At 44.7% G+C, this 22185-nt stretch overlaps 1 protein-coding gene across 1 annotated transcript in view; it reads left to right on the forward strand.

Moving 5' to 3' along the window:
• Window positions 1-22185, forward strand: part of LOC136582676 (neural-cadherin-like) — a 102802-nt gene that overhangs the window by 71727 nt on the left and 8890 nt on the right. Inside the window, exons 7-18 of the mRNA XM_066583858.1 lie at window positions 2696-2838; window positions 3131-3303; window positions 3408-3576; window positions 6708-6878; window positions 8109-8281; window positions 9379-9546; window positions 12198-12447; window positions 12530-12657; window positions 13766-13952; window positions 16394-16537; window positions 18350-18633; window positions 18840-20451. Coding sequence (XP_066439955.1) covers window positions 2696-2838; window positions 3131-3303; window positions 3408-3576; window positions 6708-6878; window positions 8109-8281; window positions 9379-9546; window positions 12198-12447; window positions 12530-12657; window positions 13766-13952; window positions 16394-16537; window positions 18350-18633; window positions 18840-20451 — 3602 coding nt within the window. The remainder of the gene's footprint in view (window positions 1-2695; window positions 2839-3130; window positions 3304-3407; window positions 3577-6707; window positions 6879-8108; window positions 8282-9378; window positions 9547-12197; window positions 12448-12529; window positions 12658-13765; window positions 13953-16393; window positions 16538-18349; window positions 18634-18839; window positions 20452-22185) is intronic.

Raw genomic sequence — 22185 nt, forward strand, 5'->3', positions numbered from 1 at the left:
TTTGTTGTATTCCGAGGCCATAAAAGAAACTCTGCACTAGATTGGCATCTCCTTTAACAATACAATCACTTTTTTTTATTTTTAGCTCCATACAAGTAATAGTATAATTTTCAATTTAAATGGAAGAATCTGAATTTTTATCACTTTTTCTGAGGGCCACTCACATCTTTTTACAAGTTTCAGACTAAAGGGTTATCAATGCCATTTGGTTTCTAAGGTAGTAAAAGGTTCTGTCGACTTTAGAAACCCCCTTTCTTTTTAATCATTCGTTTAGGATATTCTGGGTTATTAAAGGGGGTTCTTCTTTTTGGCGCCATTGGCCGTAGCAATGAGCAGCTGCAAAGAGCAACTCTCAGTTTTGAGGCACTGGGTCAGGACAGGTAAAGGATAACCAAGTACAGACCGCTCCTCTTCATTGTACGGTAGGTTGTTGGGTGAGATGCCTACAATATCAGTTGGGAGGGGTATAATATTATGGAGAGCTCCTAGTACCGCCTTTCCCTGAAAATAAGAGGCGCTAGGTCTTATTTTTTTTGGAGGGGGAGGTGTCTTATTATACTTACCTAGCAGGCTCAGTCTGCATTCCCACCACTGCTCTCCAGAGCTCCGGCAGGCTTACTGTAGTCCTCAGCCTCCCATAGAAAATCGCTTCCTGGTTATGGGATTCTTAAATCCCACCTCCAGGAAGCGATGGCTCTGATTGGTTCATCCAGCCCTGTATTGATTGGTTCTCGAAGCACTGCTCAGCCAATCAGACCCATCGATTTATGAATCCCGTAACCAGGAAGTGATCTTCTGTGGGTAGCGGGAGGGACGCGGACCAAGCCTGCTAGTGAATGAATTGCTTTTTTTTCTAATGTAATTTAGAAAAATGTATTTCTAATGTAGCTTTTTTGCACAGGCATCAGCCTAGTTTACTGTACCATTTGTGCGCGACAAAAAAAAATGCACCAATGCAATGGAAAATAGGGTATGCTTTGTTTTATTTTGCACGACCAACTGACACTGCGGCCTTGAAATCCCTCGTTCGGCAAAACTACTATAATCACCTTAAATGCCTCCTTAGAAGACACTTGTCATTCTTTAACTTTTTTTGGATGGCTCCCATAGACTCCCATAGGAGTCTGTGGAGCCTGCAGTGCAGCATCCAAGGAGCAGGCCCTCAGCTGAGGAGACAGCGGGGTAGAGAAATACCTTGTCAAGGGGCTCTACCGTCTCCCCCCTAAGGGTAGCTCTGGACTCGACCTTGCTACTGACAGGGGGAGATCCCGTGGTTACCGGGAGTCCTGTTTGTCACTCGTGACGCCAACGTTCCATCCTCTGCTGTGAATCTTTCAGAGAGAATAAAATAGTCCACGCACACAGAGTGTATTTTCTGAACGAGAACCGGGAACGTTCAGTTCTGTCCGTTTACTTAGACGATAACAAATGACAATAAAGCAGTTCTTACACTGGTGAAGCAGGGAGGATTCATGTGGTATTTGCACATCAACAGTCCTAGTTATCTGCAGGAACTCACTCTCCCCGTGACGCTCTCTCTCTCTCTCTCTCCTGTCAGTCACTCATTGGCTTTCTTGCTCTCTGGCTGTTTCTCCATTTCTCCGGACGCACACTGCTCTTGTGCGGCTTTTCCTGGGTTCAGGCTTGTGCACGCTGTGTGGCTACTCACTATGGGGAGTATCTCAGGAAGGATAGGCCCAAGCAGGAACAGCAGACCACCCTTGGTCCTCCTCCATGTCTCCCCAACTCCCTGACTCTGTTTAACTAACTGACTGTCTCATTCCACACTCCACTCTCTCGACATAAACTTGTGACCACTCTTTTCTATTACACACAGGACAAAACGATACATTTTTCAGACAACACCAGACATTACCAGACATTACCAGACATTACCCTATTCATGCCTGCTGACATCCAATACACATAAATCTGATTCATTCCACATACAAGAGAATGCACAACACAAACATAAAACATGTATTTTGAGGTGCTGGAGGGGACCCCTAACTCTGGGCCACTGCAACAGCATTTTGCCGTCAAGAGATAGGACAAGACCCATCTTTTGACGCAATAGAAATTTCAGCGTTAAAATAACAATTTTTTTAGGTGAGTCAAAAAATCGTTCATCTGAAGGAAACGATTTTGTTCCAAAACGGCAATTTTTTGGATGCGCCTACTTTGCGTCAAAATGACACTCGTGTAAAAGAGGCCTTATGTAGAACATAAAACCGTCTTTGGAGTGTATAAAAAAAACCCGAGCGGACGGCCAGTATAGTTAATGGCTCGAATAAGCTATAGGAATACAGTTTTAACGGAGAGGCTTGAAAAAGAGCAGGAGATTCCCACCAGCGGGTGGTGGAACAGCAGGCATGATTCAGCTGTCGGCTTACATGGTGCAAGTCTCCGCAATGATTTAGTAGTGCACAGAATTCCTTCTCTGAAGTTAAAAAGTTTAATGGATCTTCTAGTAAAGCCGACTATAGAAGTTCTTGCACACGCCTATGTTCCTATAGTGTCTCTTAATGACAATTGCCATCTGTGCTGCAGTCATTCACCCAAGAAACCAAATTGCTTTCTGCCTAACTGGGCCAATTAAACCTGGCGTAGAAGTGCAAATAATCAGGATGAGTGTTTGTTCGTGTAAACTCAGAATGGTAGCGGCGCGCTGCATGCTCTCTGCTCTCTTTTCTAGATATCGAACGTTTGTATCCGAGGACGCAGCCCCCAATGCCCTGGTAGCCGCAGTGCAAGCGTTCGATCCCGACGGAGATCAAGTCACGTATGAAATATCAGGAGGAAACGGAGACGGAAACTTTCTTATTGATCCTCAGAAAGGTAATCATGGCTTCCAGAGCCAGACACTCCGGTGTTTACAGCCTGAGATTGTCTGATCCGAGCTTCTGAACATACTTATTGATTGAACCCACCGTCATCTGCCTAAAATCAATCAGTGGCACAGAGAGCTCAGTGGCAGCTGTCAAGGACGGGGGCTTTGTTATTATTATGGGAAGACCATTGTCCTCATTATCAGAGCTCCATTTCAGGACCGCGTTAAAACGGGAAAGATGAAAGTCTTCGAAAACCAAGTATAGTAGAAATTCACGATAAACCATAATTAACTCCTCAGGTCTCATCCGTCTCGGCTCAAGCTCCCTGCCTCGGCTTCACGGGACGGAGTATGTGCTATATGTGACAGCCACAGACGATAACTCTTCCGGGGGTCCTCGCAGCCTCACCAGCACGGCCACCGTCACGGTCCGAGTGGATGATATTAATAATAATAAGCCCATTTTTTATCAGGTGCGTCGCATCATGCGTTACATAACCCAGTCACTGGGACTTGCAGGCATTTTATTGAGATCTCATTCAAACTTTGCTATTGAGACCCCTTTTACCCCATGCAGTGCGCAGATTACAGCAGAAATGCCTCCGTCCTGGAAAACCAGCCCCCTGGAACGTTCGTACTTCAAGTAGAAGCCAAAGACGCCGACTCTGGGGTGAACGGACAAGTGAAATATGGGATTGTGCACCGAGAAGGCTCCCTGCCTGCATTTACGATCCATCCAGACACAGGTAACCAGAAAAAAGTCATTGTGCGGGCTTACATCCGCCATAAATATTCCAATTACTCCCATTTTTAAATCTTTCATGGAGTATGCATTCACTGCCGAGCCTGTTCCAAACTGAACCTACAATCTGAATTGGTTCTAACCACTAAAGGCTCATGGTCACAGCAGAGCGATGTGCAACACTAAGTCATTATACACCCCACCATAGAGACTCCATAGTACAGGTGCCACCATATAATGCTTATGTACTGCACTGTATTACATAGGCATTCTCTCCCAGAAGCAATGCAAGGTATTCCCTACCCACAGGAAAGAACTTGCTGATCAGTTGGAGTCCAATCATTGGGCCTTCGCCAACCCTAAGAAGGGGCATCCAGAATTAATCCGCTGCTGTTCCATTCATTTCATTTGGACTGCCGAAGAGTCAGTGATCAGACCTGGACTGATCAGCAAATTGTATCCTCCTTGTTTTTAAGGGACAACCTTTTAAAGTATCCCTGGCTTCTGCAGTGTAGTTGCTGGTGATAGCGGTAATCCAGTATTCCTTATTTAGTTCTAGTATCTTGTTCTAGTCTAGTCTGTTCATTTTAATTTGATCTTGTTCCTATGGTTCTCTTGTCTGATCTTAGTCTCCTAGCCTCTGATTTTCTCCACTTATTTTTTGCTTGTTTCTGCCTAGCCTTGGTTTGTTATTCAGTTGTTTGACTTCTCGTCTGGGTCCTAGTGCCCTCTCCTTCTCTGGGATAGGGTTTTGGATAGAGTTTGCCAGTAGGGATAACTGTGGGTAACTTAGGGAGAGAAAGGGACATAGTGAGAGCTAGTGTTAGGGATAAGATTTCTCTTGGTGTTATTTCTGTTCCGTACCATATGCTCCAATTTCTTCATCATCATCATTATATTTTTTTGTCTTCATCATCCAGTTATCATCACCTTCTTCCCCTGTTATCTAATGGCGAATCACTAGTTTAGTTTTAATCTTTTCTATTGTGTTCATACGTGCTTCATATCTATTATTTCTGTGATGGTCCGGTTGTTAAGATGTTCAACTCTACTTTAAATCCTGGAGGTATCTGAATACTGGGATTCATGGTACTCAGGAAACTGGACTTCTGAAGGTAAAGTCAAGTTCTGTCATTCAATTTCAAGCCGGCTCTGTTACATTGAGCAGGAAAAACCTCAGTATACATATGGATTCAGAAGCGTACAAAGGTACAGTATGGCCCATAGACTAGCTCAAAGTTCAACAGAAACCATAATGTTGACCGTGAAGCTTTTTGCATAACACAGATTTTGATAGCAATGAGTTTAAGGAGTATTCTGGTTACTTAATGTTTTTTCATGTTTTCACCCTTCCATTGGATAGGTGAAAACTGATAGATTGGTGGGAGTCTGACCAATGGGACCCCCACTGATCTCAAGAACTGGGCACAGGTCGGTCCCCATATGAATGGAGCAGAAGTCGTGAAGGCATGTTGGCGCTCCATTCATTTCCATGAGAGAGTCTGAGATTATGAAGTTTAAGTGCTCAGCAATCTCTGGCATTCTCATTAAAACAAATGGAGGTCCAAACTCCACTCTGTTTAATTGGGGATTGACTTGATCCCCGTTCTCAGGATTAGTGGGGCTGATCGGCTAGTTATGCCCTATCTTATTGATAGGAGATAACTTGTCAAACTGGAATACCCCTTTAAATGGAAACCTCAATGAAAAGCAGGTTTTCTTATTCATTGGCTATTTCTTTGTGCTGGTGCATTGTGGGTGAAGATAGAGGGGCAGGGGTCTATCAGGCAGCAATTCTCTTTACACTACCCATATAAGTGAGAGAAATTGCTCAGGTCGGATATGAACTGCCAGTACTACCAGAATACAGTGCTAGCCATAGGAAAATGCCATAAATACTAAAAGCAAAGGAAAAAAAATCTTGTTTAAGAATTAAAATCCCTTTAAAGCTGCATATTAAGGCTCGTCTTCCTCCTCCTCATTGACATGCACAAGCACAGCTCTTAGCATGCCCTTTAAAATGCTTTAACATCAAACATTGCATTGCCAATTGGAAATTTCACATAGCGTGCGGGCACAGACAGAACAGACTGCAGATACCGCAGCTTAAATCTAAAGCATTTAAAATGTTACAAGTCCACAAAGGAACCTAAAACTTCTACCAAGAAAGCAGAAATCCCTTAAAGGTAGAAGTGTCCAAACGTGTTATTTCTCCCTCCAAATAAAGGTCAGTTTCATCAGAAAGCGATAGTATAATGCTAAATCTGGTGGTGCTTAAAGGAGAGCGAACTTTTTAGATAACTTCTGCTCATCTACTTGTGTTAGTCTCATCATTTCTGTAATATACTTTCATTAAGAATTGTGTTGCTTTGCCACTGTAAATCACGTTTGAAGTGGCTGCCACTTTTAGGGTTTTCATTTCAGCTTCTGTGCAATCCACTTTTTGTTGTTAGGTACAGAACTTCTGTAGTAACAAGGACGTTTCCATAGCAACAGGAGGAGAGGCTATCTTCACAGCCAGTTTCGGTTCACTCACAGGCTGTAGGCTGACAGATCTGCAGACACTATGTTAACAATCTCCACAATCTCTGCCTCTCCTGCTGTTACTGCGCACGGGTATGTCTGTGTACATAGTATGTTTACTAACCATTTGGCCAGAATGTCTCTGAATGCCTGCATCATCCTGGAAAAGCAGAGGGGCAGGCATTAAGACACTGCCTCACTGCTGAATCGACCATGCAGTGCAGCATGGGAAGTCAGGGCAAGGAAGTCAAGACAGTAAACTACTGGCAGAATGCTGGGCTTATTACATGCCCCCATACAGAAAGTGGATTGCAAGCAGCAGAGCAGCAGAAAAATTGGGAAGACCTCCTGAAAATCAAAATGTAGAGGCTTGAAATGGGTGCAAATAGCAGCAAATGACAGGAGGGTAAGGAGAATCTGGTGTATTCTGGAAAACTTTTTAAAAACTCAGGTATGCTTTGAATCTTATGCCATGAGCACAGGTCTGCTGGGGTTTGGTTATGATGGACTCTATAGAACCTGTATGGATGGATACTATTTGGTAAATATCAGAAAAATGTGCCAATGGCATTTTGCTTGTTGTTAAGGTGACTTTGAATCTCTTCCCTGTAGGTGTCATAACCACCTTGCAGAGTTTTGATCGTGAGAGAGAAAAAGAGTATCCCCTGACTATTAAAGCCACTGACCAGGCCACCGACCCTCTCATTGGACTCTGCCAGATTAATATTGCCATCCTGGACCAGAATGACAATGACCCAAGTTTTGAAAACAACCGCTATGAATGTAAGTGGAAATCTTGAGGCGGAGTCAATGTGTCTTTAGACATTTCATTTTTCGAAAACTCTATTCCCCTTATATCCAGAGCCATGGCAAGTTGGCAATTTCAAAATCAATAGCAAAAAAATACAATAAAGTGTATGCATATATAAACTGTGTAGGAGTAATTTGCCCGCAACAACCACCCGGGTTACAGACAGACTGAACCAACCAGACAGAATCTGTTTGGTTGCTATAAATCATGTTTAAGGCTTTTCCAGGACCCAATCAATATGGCCCATTGAATTAGATATCATGTTAAAATGGTTGTGCCATGTTTGGAAGATGTTCCCCATCCACAGGATAGGTGATACATTTCCGGTTTGACTGTTGTGACCCCCACTGATCCTGAAAATGGAGCTCTGGCACATTTCAAAGTGTAGGCATTGGCAGTTCAACATGCTCACTGCTCCTCCATTCACTTCAATGGGGCTGCAGGAGATAGTTGAGTGTTGCTATTGAAATAAACAGAGGGGTAGTGCACATGTGCGACCGCCATTGCCCTCACTTGGGATGTACTGGAGCCCCATTCTAGGGATCAGTGGGGGTAACAGCAGTTGAAGCTCCACTGATCTGAAAGTTATCCTGTGGATACAGAAAAACTTTAAAACATGGTCCAACCCCTTTAATGTACACTTTGGAATATACTTATCTGAAATTCAGCCAGTTCTCCGATTACCACGTTGGTCATGTCATCCCACCCCCTGGTGAATTTTAGTGACATCTTGTACATAGCCTGGGCAGACATGCTAGAAGTATGCTGATAATGCCCCTGGCATGCCCTATCCCTTCTGGATCCTGTGCATGTATGAAGCCTTGTCACACATAGTATAGAGCGTGATCGAGTGGAGTAGGTGTGCTGGATGGTTCTAGCAGGGACTAAAAGGCTAGTATTAAGAAAACTGGGTTATGCCTTCTAAGTGACCAGGAAAGTGAAGCACCCGAAAGTGAAGGAAGTCAAGAAACTGAGCATAGAGTACTTGAATCGGGAAGTTTTAAAAATTATCCAAAAAGATGGTTTAGTGGGCTAATTTTTAAAAATTGCTGTCGGAGCCAGAAAACTTAATTTTTGTAACTGAAATACCAATCTTATAGTCAATTAAGCAACTCCGGACCCTTCCGACCATTCTATACAGTATTTCCTGTAACCTCAAGGTGTATTAAAGAAACATGGTGGATCACGTTCTTCTCTCCTAGACTTCCTGAAGGAGGACACGGCTGTGGGCACCAGCTTTCTTCGCATAGCTGCACACGATGAAGATTATGGCACGAACGCAGCACTTTCTTACTCCGTGGCGGGTGACGAATCGCCTGTGTTTCAGATCAACAGCACAACAGGGTGGCTGTACGTCAACCAACCTTTGCCGAGGGTATGTGGCCATTCTTGGGGAACAAGAATACACTTTTATATGGATTTTGTTCTTCTTTTAACTAGTATAAAAGATTTTGTAACCTGAGCATTTATAGTAACAAGGCTGATGTATAGAATGGTCACCATGGGTGGACCAAGCAGCCAAGTACAATGGGCAATGTCCTAGGGTGCAACAACTAGAAGGGCTCATCTTCTGGACCTTCTCTGCAAGTTACTGACAGCTTTTGATGTCACTGTCATGGGTGTGATGACTTCTCTAGTTCCAGTTTGGGCATCAGAGGTGGTCACAGATCCTCGGTAACCCTTTTGACTCAATGGGTTTACTGTAATTAATCTCCTTGAAGACTTCACAGAATGCTAATGCTAAAAGTGGGTCCTAAGAAAATGATTTATTGGGGGCATATACTTTTAAAGAAAAATACATTTATTATATGAATACTTTTCATCTGTTGGGAGAGACAGGCTTCTAGTCAATTACAATTGGGCAGACATACTTGCAGATTGGAACAACAGCCTAAGGTTTGTATGTGCTTTCTTCGTTCCATATGCCCTGTTGGAATTTCCTCTGATGCATGTGATGGCCGGTAGCTCTTGTGACAGATGAAGACACATGTTGAAAACGGACAATACAGAGACGTTGTTCTATTCTTGCAGCTGATGCATTTGCTATGAGTTTAGGGGGCAGTTTAAGATCTCACAGCTGGTGGCCTGAAGACCACGTGACCTCTGGGATTTGCGAACAGTCGGGAGGCTCCGTCAACCTGTCAAGTTCACTTTTCTTATGATCCAGCATCTCTACAGCTAGACAGAAACATCTGGAGTTGGAGATAGCGCTGTACAAGGAGGGCAGATGTTTAAAATGTGGATGTTAAAACACAAGACAAAACAAATAGAGACATTTTGGGATTCTCTGGTTGGTGCTCAACTGCAAAACCAACCTAGAAGTCTACTAGGGCATGCAAGGATTTGAGGGTCTTTATACAGTATCTCATAGGCTTTGGTTCATCCCGAATCTGACACTTGAAGGAACAATCAGTATCAATAGCAATCCAGTTGGTTTTCTGTACTAAAGCCTTTCTTTCTTTAATCCTTTAGAAGTCCTTACTAACCCAAGAAGTACTTGTGACAGACGGTGGAAACAGAAGCACAAGGGTTGAGGTCACCGTCCGAGTCACCGATGCCCAGAATCAGCCACCAATATGGGAAAAGGATAGATATGAAATTATCATCCCTGAGAATACGTTGAGGGATACACCTATTGTGGTATGTTGTGTGGTGTGTCTGTACACTACAGTTTTTTCTGATATCTTGTTGCAATGATCAACTTTACCACAATTGGTCACAGGCATGACTCCATCTTCAGTGGTCTTTGATGACCTGGTTTTATTCCTACTGGTCACGGACGTCTCTTGTCTATGAAGGGCACAAACTGTGCAAACAACAAATCGCACACCGCAATTACTTTTGGTACTTTTCAGTGTTATTTTATATATGGCCCAAAGGCAAAAGACTGGGTATCTCCACAGCCCTGCAAATCTGAGGAAACACCTACTGAATCATAGAATGGTAGAGTTGGAAGGACCTCCGGGGTCATCGGGTCCAACCCCCTGCTCAGTGCAGGATCACTAAATAATCCCAGACAGATATTTGTCCAGCCTTTATTTGAACACTTCCATTGAAGCAGAACTCCCTACCTCCTGTGGCAACCTGTTCCACTCCTCGATCCCCCTCACTGTCTAATATCTAATCTGTATCTCCTCCCTTTCATTTTCATTCCATTGCTTCTAGTCTTTCCTACTGTTTGTAGGGGTTCCTGAATTACATTGAATGACCACTTTATTAGCGCCCCCTATCTAGTAGCATGTTGGACCTTTATTTGGCCTGCAGCAACTCATGGTGGCGTAAATGCTGTGAATTTGACTTGCTGCTGCCAAGAGTTAAATCCTATGTATCACATTCTGCTAGTTATTCGGTGTAGCGTTCAGGTAATCCTCACTCTCCTATGGAGGGGTAAAACCAACTAGCATCGTTCAATGAGTTTTTATGTGCCGCCTCCATCTGTCACCGCCGCACCGTACACAACACCGCCACCTGCTTCAAGTACGTGTCACCAGACTCACACCTCTCCGCGAGAGCACATTTGATGTGTCCTTTAATGTATGAGAAACACAGCAGGAATGTAACAAACGGCTTAAATGTTGTTCGCAGCTCTGGTTTCCAGGCTGCTAATGTTACATTTCACATTTTCTCCGGCATTACGCAGTGTACTCTTTCCTCCCGCAGTAAGGAGCGCTGCACTTATTGTACTTTTATATAGACAACGGAGTTCAGAGCTGTCACTGAGCAGGAACATTGAGAACTTCATTCTTGTTCCTTTTACATTCTATTATTTGTTCATTTTCATTTATTTTTTTCCACGTACATCTTAAAACCTCTACTGCAGAGCCGAACACATTATAAAGTCTATGTATCTCCTTTTGTCATTCCTGACAGTTATTGTTCCCTGATATCAACCGTTTATGGATAGATTGAGATTGTATGTAGTGTTCTTGAACTAGTTGACTGACATTAAAGGGTTTATGCGCCGAAAGCAGGTTTTCCTCTATTTACAGAATAGGGCACTGGCGTTACTGTAGATGATGCAGTGGATGTGGTTGCAGCCAGGCCCAGGAGTCTTTGGGGCCCATAAGGCCTCTCTTCTCCATATAGGGAGCCCAGTACTATGAATAAAGCATTATAGTTGGGGCCCTGTTACAGTTTTTGCATTTGAGCCCAGAAGCTTCAAGTTACGCCTCTGGAATAGGGTATTACCTGCTGATAGGTGGGATTCATAGCAGTCCTGAGAACAGGCTCCAGCACGCTCTGACGTGAGGGCAGTGGTGGTCCCACATGCACGGCGCTGCTCCATTCATTTCAATGGAATCACTGGAGATGGCCAAGAACTTGGCTATCTCTGACAGTCCCTTTGAAATGAACTGAGCAGCAGAGTGCATGTGCAACCGCCGCTGCCCTTACATCAGTGAGCTTCTACCGTGACCCCACCAACCCTAAGAATGGTGCTTTTGGCACATCCCAAGATATGAGCAGTAGCTTTGCACAGATACAATGACCCTTCATTCGCTTAAAATGGGACCCCTCCACCATCTCCAGTAGTTCTGTTGCAGTGAATGGTGGGGCAGTGTACTTGTTTGACCACCAGTACCTGTAATTTAGGACGTGCCAAAGCCTCATTCTCCCAATTGTTGGGGTCCCAGTGGTTGGACTCCCAACAATCAGGAAGTTATCCCCTGTCCTGTGCATAGAGGATAACTTGCTTTTATGGAACAACACTTTTTAAAGGATTTGTCCAGGGTTAGAAAAACATGTCAGCTTTCTTCCAGAATAAGCGCCACACCTGTCCATAGGTCATAGATGGTATTGCAGATCAGTCCCATTCACTTTAAAGTAGCGGAACAGCAGTGCCAGACAGAACTGGTGGACAAGAGCGGTACTGTTTTAAAAAAAGAAAAAAAAAAAGCAGCCATGTTTTTGCTGTCCTTGAAAATCGTTTTAAGGCCGTATTTACCAGACTGTTATTCTCCCACGACTTTTCTGATTTGCGAGGCACAATTATTTGCAATGGATGATTTTTCTCTTGCAGTTAATGCTGTGAAATAGAATATTGCCACATGTACTATTTTTTGGGCAATCTTTGACAATATTTTCTATATGACCACAAAGAAAATTGGGATTTTCATCTGAGCGACATGCTATTTTCCATCTTTCCTTTTAAAATAACATTCGATTTTCGCATGAACATAACATTCGATTTTCTCGCAAAACGCGTCGCACTCACATAGAAATGTGTGAATGCAGCCTAAAATGTTAAGTTTTGAGAAGTTTTTGATATTCCAGTAAATGTCATCTCCTCACAGACAGTTAAGGCCACATCCCTCCTCGGAGACCCCCGAGTGACGTACAATTTGGAGGAAGGGTTGGTACCTGAGAGCAACATGCCCGTACGCTTTTACCTAACTGTGAATCGGGAAGATGGCTCTGCTTCTGTTTTGGTGGCCGAGAACCTGGACTACGAAACAACCAAGAACTTTATCCTAAAAATCCGGGCTCAGAATGTCGCCCCCGTCCCTTTAGCGGCATTCACGACCGTGTATATTAATGTCACAGGTAAGACTGGCGCAACCCAATGCTGTGATTGAATACTGGCTAGTTTATGGTCGGACACTGACCTGATCTGTTGAACTTCCAGATGTGAATGACAATGTCCCGTTCTTCAGCTCGTCTATATATGAGGCGTCTGTAACTGAAGGGCTCGATCTAGGAACCTTGGTCCTTCAGGTGTCGGCATCGGACCAAGACTTGGGTCTAAATGGGAAGGTAAAAGTGAAATATAACAGGAATGCCTAGATTTTTTTTTTTGCTTTTAACCCCTTTTGATCCTGGTGGGCTGGTAGCAGACTGCAAGAAAGATCCTGGTGTCCCAGCAGATGCCATCTGCATTTGGCAGGATCCACTAAGGACCTACTAACTGGTGAGAAGACAATCATCTGTTGACTGAAGAGTCCCCTCTTCGTGCCATGTGTGTATTTCAAATACCAAGCGGCACAAGCAGGGCGCCCGCACCCTTGCAAAAAATACCACTCATTTCACAGGCATTAAAAGCACCAATGTAGAGATACTCAACTACTCAACCACAACAATGAGACTTGTTCAAAGTGACAGTGTAATAGTGCCCCCAGTAGTGGCCCAGCAGCAAGTGTCCCCAATAGTAATAATGCCACAGTCCATGGCCCCAGTAGTAATAGTGACCCTGTTAGTGGCCCTAATAGTAATGTCCCTCATAGTAGCCCTAGTAGTAATAGTGGCCCCAGTAGTAATACTGTTTTCCCCAAAGTGGCTTCATTAGTAATGGTGACACCCCGCCATAGAGGTCCTAGTAGTAACACGCCCCCCCTCCCCCATAGTGGCCCTATGTGTCCCCCATAGTTTACCTCCAACAGGGCAGAAACCCACAAGTATTCAACTCCCTGGCCCCTGCCGCTCTCGTCCCACGGGGCACCAGCTGCAGCTACTGGGATCTGAATGTGACCCCTGACCTCTGCACCCATTGTTTGCATGCAGGAACGCCGATGCTGGGGTGAGATCAGGGGTCCCATTCTGATCACAGCAGTGGCCATCACCGGTTGGGAGCAACAAGGCCAGGGAGTTGAATACTTGACGGGGGCTTCCCTGCTGGCAATTATTTTTTTAATAACTACAAGCTGGGTGGCAATCTGCACCCCTCTGAGGTCCTGCAGACTGCTACCTGGGACAGCAGGCTCAGGCCACCTCACGACAGGACACCCCTTAGCACAAGGTATGACGAGGACCAGGGTGCGAATGTGCAACAAAGCTCTTGAAATGTTTGGGAATCACACTTTATTATAGTAATTGCTGCATTACAAAGAGGTTTCTTCCATTCAAGCTTTCTTCACTTCTTCTCCAGGTCACTTATTCTATCTTGGAAGATCGAAGCGGGGATCACGCCCTTTTCCACATAGACCCTGAGACAGGCAGCATCTATACTGCCACCGTGTTTGACAGAGAGGAGAAGACTTCATACCTGCTGGAGGTGAAATCGTCGGATGGATCCGAGTCTTCTAGACCGGGAAAACATGGGCAGCCCAATTCTGGTGGGGAGAACTCTAATATAACAAAGGGCGGCTTCGCATGCGACAACTATTATCTGACTAGTCACTAAAGCGTATTAACAAGTGTTCTTTGTTTGCTTTCACACACGGCGATTGCTCTTCACCTTTTACAAGGGCCAAAAAATCAACTGTTGACTAGTGAGGGGGCGTGAGGTTCTTTGTCGGGTGTTTATTTGATATTTCGACCCTTCCCTAATACGAGCCTATTGGTTTCCGAGTCCACTGAATTGACACAGATATGTATGAGTGGTCTTGGAGTGAACACTAGCTGCTACAAGCAGCACCGCAGTAGTGAGTGGATCTCCGAAGACCAAATCCAGCCAGAGACCTCAGCACTGAGTGTCCTTTCAAAGACCAGCAGGGACTAATCAGTTGAGGATCACTCACAGGTAATTGTGTTTTCGGGAACCAATCAGCATTAAGTGGGAGGGCGAAATAGGAGTCCATCAACGTTTGGTGGGAGGTGCATGCCGACATGCACACACCTCTCTGCAAAGTTGTTGGCTCGTGGTTGGATGACAGCAATTACCTGTTATCACCAGACGATAATTAATCAAACAGCGACTATTTCTAGGTGAGACAAAGTGACTAGTGAACGATTCTCCTCGTCACCCAGTTGTTGACTGTTTTTACACTGAACTTTCACTTATGTTCGTTCTATTGAGCAACTATTTGGTCAATAGGTGCCAGACCTTAGACATACTCGCTGCCGAACTCACAGTCTGGCACTCTTCAGGGTGCATACCAAAAAACGTCCTTGTCTCTGGGATGGTCTGCACTTCTCTTCCACCACCAAGGTCTACTACACCACTACTCTCATCTGTCTCGCCGCCATCTTACTGGACTCGCTCACCGCTGGGAGGGAGTCTCCTTCTGCTTCCTTGCTCGTCTGGCCGCACATCAACTATGGCCTCTCGTTTGTTGGTTCACCTAGTCATCAACGGCCAAACTTCGCTACTAGGCCCTCTCTCTAGACCTCACCTGTTGTAGCATCCACTACTGTACAGCAGGCCTTTACTTGGGACCCTTGGTCTTCTCTGCCAGAACCGTCTCCATTGCACCCCCAAGCTGGAAAGTGTGACTGTACACTCCACACTCGTTCGCTGTGGCTGGCCTCTACCACTTCAACTTCGCCACACATTACTATTATGGTGCCCGCAGCACCAGTTATCATGTCTGCCTACTAGATAATGCCACTGATGACCTACTACTCATGCTAGGGCAACTAATGCACTACTCTTATCACCGACTGCCTTATTCAAGAGGTGTAACTTCTCCATCCCGCATCATAGAGGGGTGGGCCTTAGCTTCAGGTGTCCGGAGTACCTGGAGCCGCTTATTCTTCAGTGTAGGAGCAGGAAGCCCCTCCATTACCTTACATCTGTACAGACATAGAGCTACAAGATTAGGTTCTATCAACCTGCAGCAGCCACTAGGGGGAGCTCACTGAATACCTTGTTGCCATTGATTTCAATGTATTCCTCACATGCCGTGAGCTCCCCTTAGTGGTGGCTTGAGGCAGGCAGAATTAATTTACTGCTGTGTACAGATGCAGCCAAATTTAACTTGACTCTTAACGCCATAATATAAATGTCTGTGCCACAGCTCATTTACCCTTTCAGCTGCTTTTCGATGGCTTTTATGGTGTCACAGTAAGCCATTACAGTCAGGTTAAACCTGGCTATGTCTGTATATGCAGTGGGTTTGGAGCACTGTGTCAGAGGGGGAAAAAAAAGTGTTCTTTCCCCTTTAAAACTATGTTTTTTTGTATAAGGGAGAAAATTGTGCTTTTGTGTGTGAACGCAGCTGACATTCTAATGGTTATCGGTAGCTTGTATACTGAATGAGAAGGGACTGGGTAAGTTTATAGCCTCCGGCAGCAAAATGGCAAAGCAATCCCCTGCAAATAACGCTTAATGCACTCCATACTATAAAAAAGAGCCATTAAAACGGTATGTATGGCAAATTGTATTCCTATAATAACAAACCTAATAAGAGAATATATATGTGCAGACAGCAGAGTAAATGTGGACCATGCAGGGCTGCGGGCTATACAAACAGTGTGAATATATAATGAACGATGCTGAGATGAATCTCTGTCTGTCTGAAATGGCTGAAAGGAGAGACGCTACCAACTAAATGGTCACATTGAGGGACGAGACCCAAAATATCAGCGGCGGTGACATCAGAAATCAATTATTCCCATGTTATCGGTTGAGGAGAATTGATGCTGACGTTCATTTCATCTTCAAGAGATTTGGAATAATGCGCTTGTATAAATTGTTGCTAGCCCCGGGGGTCGGTTCCTGTATCGTCTGCATATTAGTTTTCATTTAACGCTCGCCCCGACAGGCTAAGGAATTGTAGCTGACAGAAATGGCTCATTCAAGCATTTTAATTTCCTGCCTCTTGTCTCTCTCTAGACACTGCCTACGTGCGCGTTTTTATCATCGATGTCAATGATAACCAGCCGTCGTTCACTCAGCGCGCCTACTTCGTAAGCGTGGATGAAGATCAGGATGTCGGATCGCCGGTGGTCACCGTCAGTGCCAATGACCCGGATGAAGGTAGAGGACAAGGTTATTCTAGAAAAATGGACTTAAGGGGTGTGTTCACGTGTAGCGGACCTGCCGCAGATTTTGGCGCGGATCTGCAGGAGATTTCACAGTTTCATATGGATTCAGATTGAAAGTGTGAAATCTGCAGCAGATCCGCAGCAAATCTGCCACATGTGAACACACCCATAGGCCTTATTCACATAGGCGATGCATTTTTTTTTTTGCCGGTCGAGTTGCGGACAGAAAATGCGTGAACGAGAGCAAGGCGCGACCAAGGCTAAAATTCGAGTTTTCTCATCCATTCACACAGCTGGGTGCGGAGTAGATATGATGCAGCCCAGAATTTCTTCAGCCAGCATAAATCTTCGGAAATACTTCTAATGGCTCAATAGAGCCGGCTGACATAGTTCAGCAGCACTAGGCGCTGCTAATCTCCCTCCCCATCCCTTTGCCAGCAGCTCTCATAGAAGACTATGGGAGCTACCAGCTGATTAGGGCAAGACCTGTCTTTTCCGGCCGTGTGAAAACATCGGCCGGTGTATTCGGCAAGTGATAAGTCAGTTCTTGAAGTTGGTGTTGGAAGCAGGTCAATTGGGCAAGTGTGAGATCTAAGCATCAATGACAAGGCTCATGAGGCGGGGTGCAAAAGTTTATATTCGGGCCCCCCAACTTCTCTTAACCCCTTAACGCAGAGGCGTAACTTAAAGTTCCTGGGCCTCAATGCAAAACCTGTAACAGCGCCCCCAACTATAATGCTTTATTCATAGTACTGGGCTCCCTATATAGAGTAGAGTGGCCTTATGGGCCCCCTAAGGCTCCTGGGCCCGGGTGCAACCGCATTCCCTGTATCCCCTATAGTTACACCAGTGGATCCTGGGCGCCCAACTCTAATTAATGCACATGGAAAGTGAAGACTGGTCCAATCCCACAGAAGAGTGACTGTACAAGTTACTGATAAACTTCCTGCTGGCGATGATGGGTGTCAGATCACACATGGCACAGATCACAAGCCTGATCCTAGGAGGCCGCACCAAGCAACTTACAGGATCCACTGATGGCATCTTGTACCAGATACCACAGGACACATTAGAGGTCTTGTAGAGTCCATTACTCTACCGGTCATGAGGGGAACCTGCACAATATTAGGCAGGTGGTTGTAATGTTATGTCTGATCAGTGTATAACTCTACCCAATGTTTTTCCACCAAGGACCCTAGATGATGGGTTTGGCCCCATAATGGTGTAAACGTATGTAAATGGAGTAAAAACCACCCATTATAGAGGCTATAAATAAGTCTAATTCATATTATCATGTAAAAAACTAAAAATGGTGTGATCTCTAAAGGAAAAAGGTGCTCGGATTCCTTCAGAGTTGGTCAGAGAGTTATGCAAATTGACATTTCCAATGCTGCATCCATGATACGGCACATAAGTAAAATGTGGGTTTTTTTTCAATTCCTCTAGCAAATTCCAACCAGAACCAAATGCAGAATGATAGCTAAGTTGTCTTTCACTTGGGGCGAAGATTTATGTTGCTGCCCTAACCCAGTACGTAAATACCCGTGCCAAGACTTAGTGTCTTGTTGGCACCCTTTTTGCATCCAAGGCACATGCCAAGCCAGCTCCCTCCCTGGCTATGACCTGAATGAGGTACAGAGCTCCCTAAACGCTCTGTTTCAGGAATCACAGTGGTCCCAGCTTTGTGCAAAGTAGTTAACTTTAGGATGGAGTTCCATAAAGTGATTCAGAGATATCTCTAATATTAGCAGCATGCTAGCTGGGAATGTTTTTGATCATTTAACAAGTCTATATGCTTTCTTAGGCATCAATGCCAATATTCGATATCAAATCACAGCGGGGAACATTGGTGGAGTGCTAGACCTGAACCCAGAGACTGGTGCTATTTTAATTGTCCACCCCTTGGATTATGAAGAAGTCAAGGTCTACGTGCTCACCTTGCTGGCGTCAGATGGTAAATGGGAAGACTTTGCCACCGTGACTATCAATGTGTTGAACAAAAATGATGAACCACCAGTCTTCTCATTAAATGAGTACAGAGGAAGTGTGACCGAGGAGTCGGCTGATTTACCAGTGTTTGTTCTGCAGGTAAGTCCAGGAATCTTCCCTACGGGGTGGGTCATTAACATAACTGTGGACTCCAGTAGCTTAACTAGAAGAGATACAATTACACATGGGTCCCTAAGCCTGGTAAGAACCTGTAAGCTAAGTCATCTTACTACCAAGTTGTACCAATGTAGTACCAAAAAGTGAGCAAGTTGTCTTAAAACACTCCTTCTCATCATTTTTATCAGGTTTCAGCCACTGATCCAGATTATGATCAGCCAGGAGGTTTGAAGTATTCTCTACATGGAAGTGGTGCTGAGAACATATTCACCATTGATGAGAAGACGGGAAGTGTCTTTGCCATGAAGCCGCTGGATCGTGAGGAACATGCCATTTGGAGATTTGTGGTATTGGCTACGGATGAAGAAGGTGATGGGCTCACTGGATTTACAGATGTCATAATTTACGTGCAGGACATAAATGACAACTCTCCTCAGTTTATCTGTTCCTTTAACATATGCAACGCTAGTGTGGTAGAAAATGCACCACCTAATACGTCAATTATGGAGATGTCCGCCATAGACTTGGATGATAAAAATGATGGGCTAAATGCTGTTTTGACTTACTCGATATTGTCTAATCCATTAGATGTGTTGGGCCTTGAAATGTTTAGCATAAACCATGATACTGGAACCATTTACACGGCCAAAGGTAATCTCGATAGAGAAAAGAATGATTCATTCTTACTTCTGGTTGAAGTTAAAGATGGTGGTGGCTTGTCCTCCACCGCGACAGCCACCATTATGATTTTAGACACCAATGACCATGCACCAAAATTTACTCAAGAAACCTGGAATGCTGCCATCTCAGAGACCAGTGAAGTTAACACCACCATCCTCCAAGTCTTTGCAGTTGATGAAGATATTGGTGACAACACTTTGCTAACCTTTAGCATCATTGAAGGAAATCATGATGGGAAATTTTCCATTGAAAACCCAAGGAAAGGCCACCAGGCTGAAATTAAACTTAAGAAGAGGTTGGATTATGAGAATCCTGAAGAGCGTTGGTTTAACATTCGCATTAAAGTAGAAGATAAAGACTTTTCCAGCATCTCCCACTGTGTAATAGAGCTACAAGATGCCAATGACAACCCCCCAATCTTCAGTCCATCACTGATGAAAGTCGACCCTTTTTATGAGAACATAACCATTGGCACCATCATTACCAACGTCAATGCCACGGATGCTGATTCTGGAAAAAATGGGCATGTTATTTACAGCATTGCACCAGACTCTGATGTTTTGGGGGAATTTTTTGTTGACCAAACTGGTTCAATAATGGTATCTAAGTCATTGGACAGGGAAGCCCTACCTACATACACCCTTATCATCTTGGCTGCCGATGAAGGTTCTCCTGCACAAACTGGCACGATGACTGTTCTCCTCAACCTGTTGGATGTAAATGATAATGGCCCCATATTTGATGGTATATACCAGCCAGTAGTTTGGGAAAATACGGCCTTTCCTCAGACTTTACGATTGAATGACAGCTCTTATTTATTGCATGCTGTTGACCTGGATTCTCCAGAGAATGGTCCACCCTTTCATTTCTCTGTACCAACCGACCAGCAAAATTCTACCGACTTCCTGTTGGTTGATAATGGTGATAACACGGCATCAATCCAGACTCTGAGAGTATTCGATAGAGAGCAACAAAAAGAGTTTCACCTCCATGTGATCATTACAGATAGCGGATGGCCACCAATGAGTGCTACAAATACGCTGACCATAACCATCGGTGACGAGAATGATCATGTTCATCAAGCTGGACACAAAGAAGTCTACATTTATGTCCATGGAGGTAAGGGAAGCATGATATTGTATTCTGTTCTCCTTGATGATCGCATTCTGCTGCGTGTTTATTGCAGATTTATCTATTCTATTGTGATAGATGACATATGTGGCAAATCCACATGTAGATTATCCACAGGTTTTCAAAGGGTTTCTCACATATTACATGATCAGTGACTTCAGTGCAGTTAAAGGCTCATCTGAGGCTCAGGCTCCTGCTCTTAACCTCCATCATGATTTACACGGTAGTTCTGCCTTTTCTGATTTAAAGGCATTTTCCTGGCTATCTCTATTGATGACTTATCTTCAGAGTAGGTCATCAATAGTTGATTGGCTGGGATCCACCATTTGAGCTGTAGCTGTCGGCGCCATACACAGTGTAAGAAGCAGAAGCTGATGGCTCCGACAACCGTGTAGTGGCTAGTGCTGATAATTGCATCTGTAGTTTATATTGATTTTAATGGGAGCTGTGCTTGCAATTACTATTGCTGGCCACTACACAGGTCGGAGCTATCTGCTTCCACTCTGTACACTGTGCTTTGGCGCCAACAGCAGGCACCAGACAGATTGTCATCTGAGGTCCCAAGTGACGGACATCAGCCGATCAACTATAGATGACCTATCCTGAGGATGAATAGAAAAAGCCTGGAAAACTCCTTTAAAGTGACCCTCCAGTTTTGAGACAAAATTTTGTCCCAGCTCCTAAGGCTGCCTGCAGATGGGCGGAAAGTCTGCGGCGGGATTTCCCGTGGAATTTCAGCCATTGGAAGCCTGCATAGGATTGCGTTAACAAACGCAATCCTATGCAGATGGACGCGAGCCGGCGGGCGCGGGTAAGTAAGCATAGTCCCTGCAGGCGCTCGGGTCGGGTTCCGTGGCGAGAATCCTCACCGCCGGATCTGACCCGCCCATCTGCAGGCAACCTAAGAGGGAAAACGGTATATTGCCTGCAGTTTTTCTTCTCTGCCATCCCTCCAATCTGAAAGTTCAAGGCCCCATTTTTGGCCATCTAGCATGGCCACAGCAGTTTTCAAACTGCCTAACGCATATTGTGCACTGCTTGATGCGGCAATGCTGATCACATGAGCAGCTATGGCCAATCAGAGAGCAGGTATAGTGCATTGGTAGTCAAAGATTTTGCTGGACAACTTGGATAGCCAAAAACGAGACTTAAAGCCAGCGGATCGGAGAGGCAGCAGAGAAAAACAAGTGCAGGTGATATACCCTCTCCGGTCCCAGGAAAGAATTTTGTCCTGAAACCAGAGGGTTTCAGTAGCTTTAAGTATAAATATAAGCAGATGGGGAGCTGGAAAACAGGAACAGAATAATTATAAACTATAAGCAACTAGACTACCGGTCCGGAGCCACCAGCTCAAAGGTCCAGATAACTGGGAAAATGCCAGATGGCAGGCTAGGAGCCCGATGGACCTCAGTATAGTCAGTGAGGTCCGGTAACTTGAACGGAAGCTTTAGGTGATCATTTTTCATAAACTACTAAGTAGCTACTCAGCTACTTAGTAGCTTATTAGCGGGCAAATGAAGCCCTTCGCTGAATGCAGATAACAGCTGGAGGTCTGCTATCTGCATTCAGCTACATTGTTCTCCAGCAGGACTGCTGATAAGACCGCACAATGATTTTTGAGCTGGCTTGAAGTCAACGATTAACGAATAGTGCGCAAAAAGTGCACGATGGGCGCGCATTTAGGCGCAGCGATTATCGCTCAAAAGATGCCTTTTGAGCAGT

Source organism: Eleutherodactylus coqui, chromosome 11 (assembly GCF_035609145.1).
Source record: "Eleutherodactylus coqui strain aEleCoq1 chromosome 11, aEleCoq1.hap1, whole genome shotgun sequence".
In the NCBI taxonomy this organism is placed as follows: domain Eukaryota; kingdom Metazoa; phylum Chordata; class Amphibia; order Anura; family Eleutherodactylidae; genus Eleutherodactylus; species Eleutherodactylus coqui.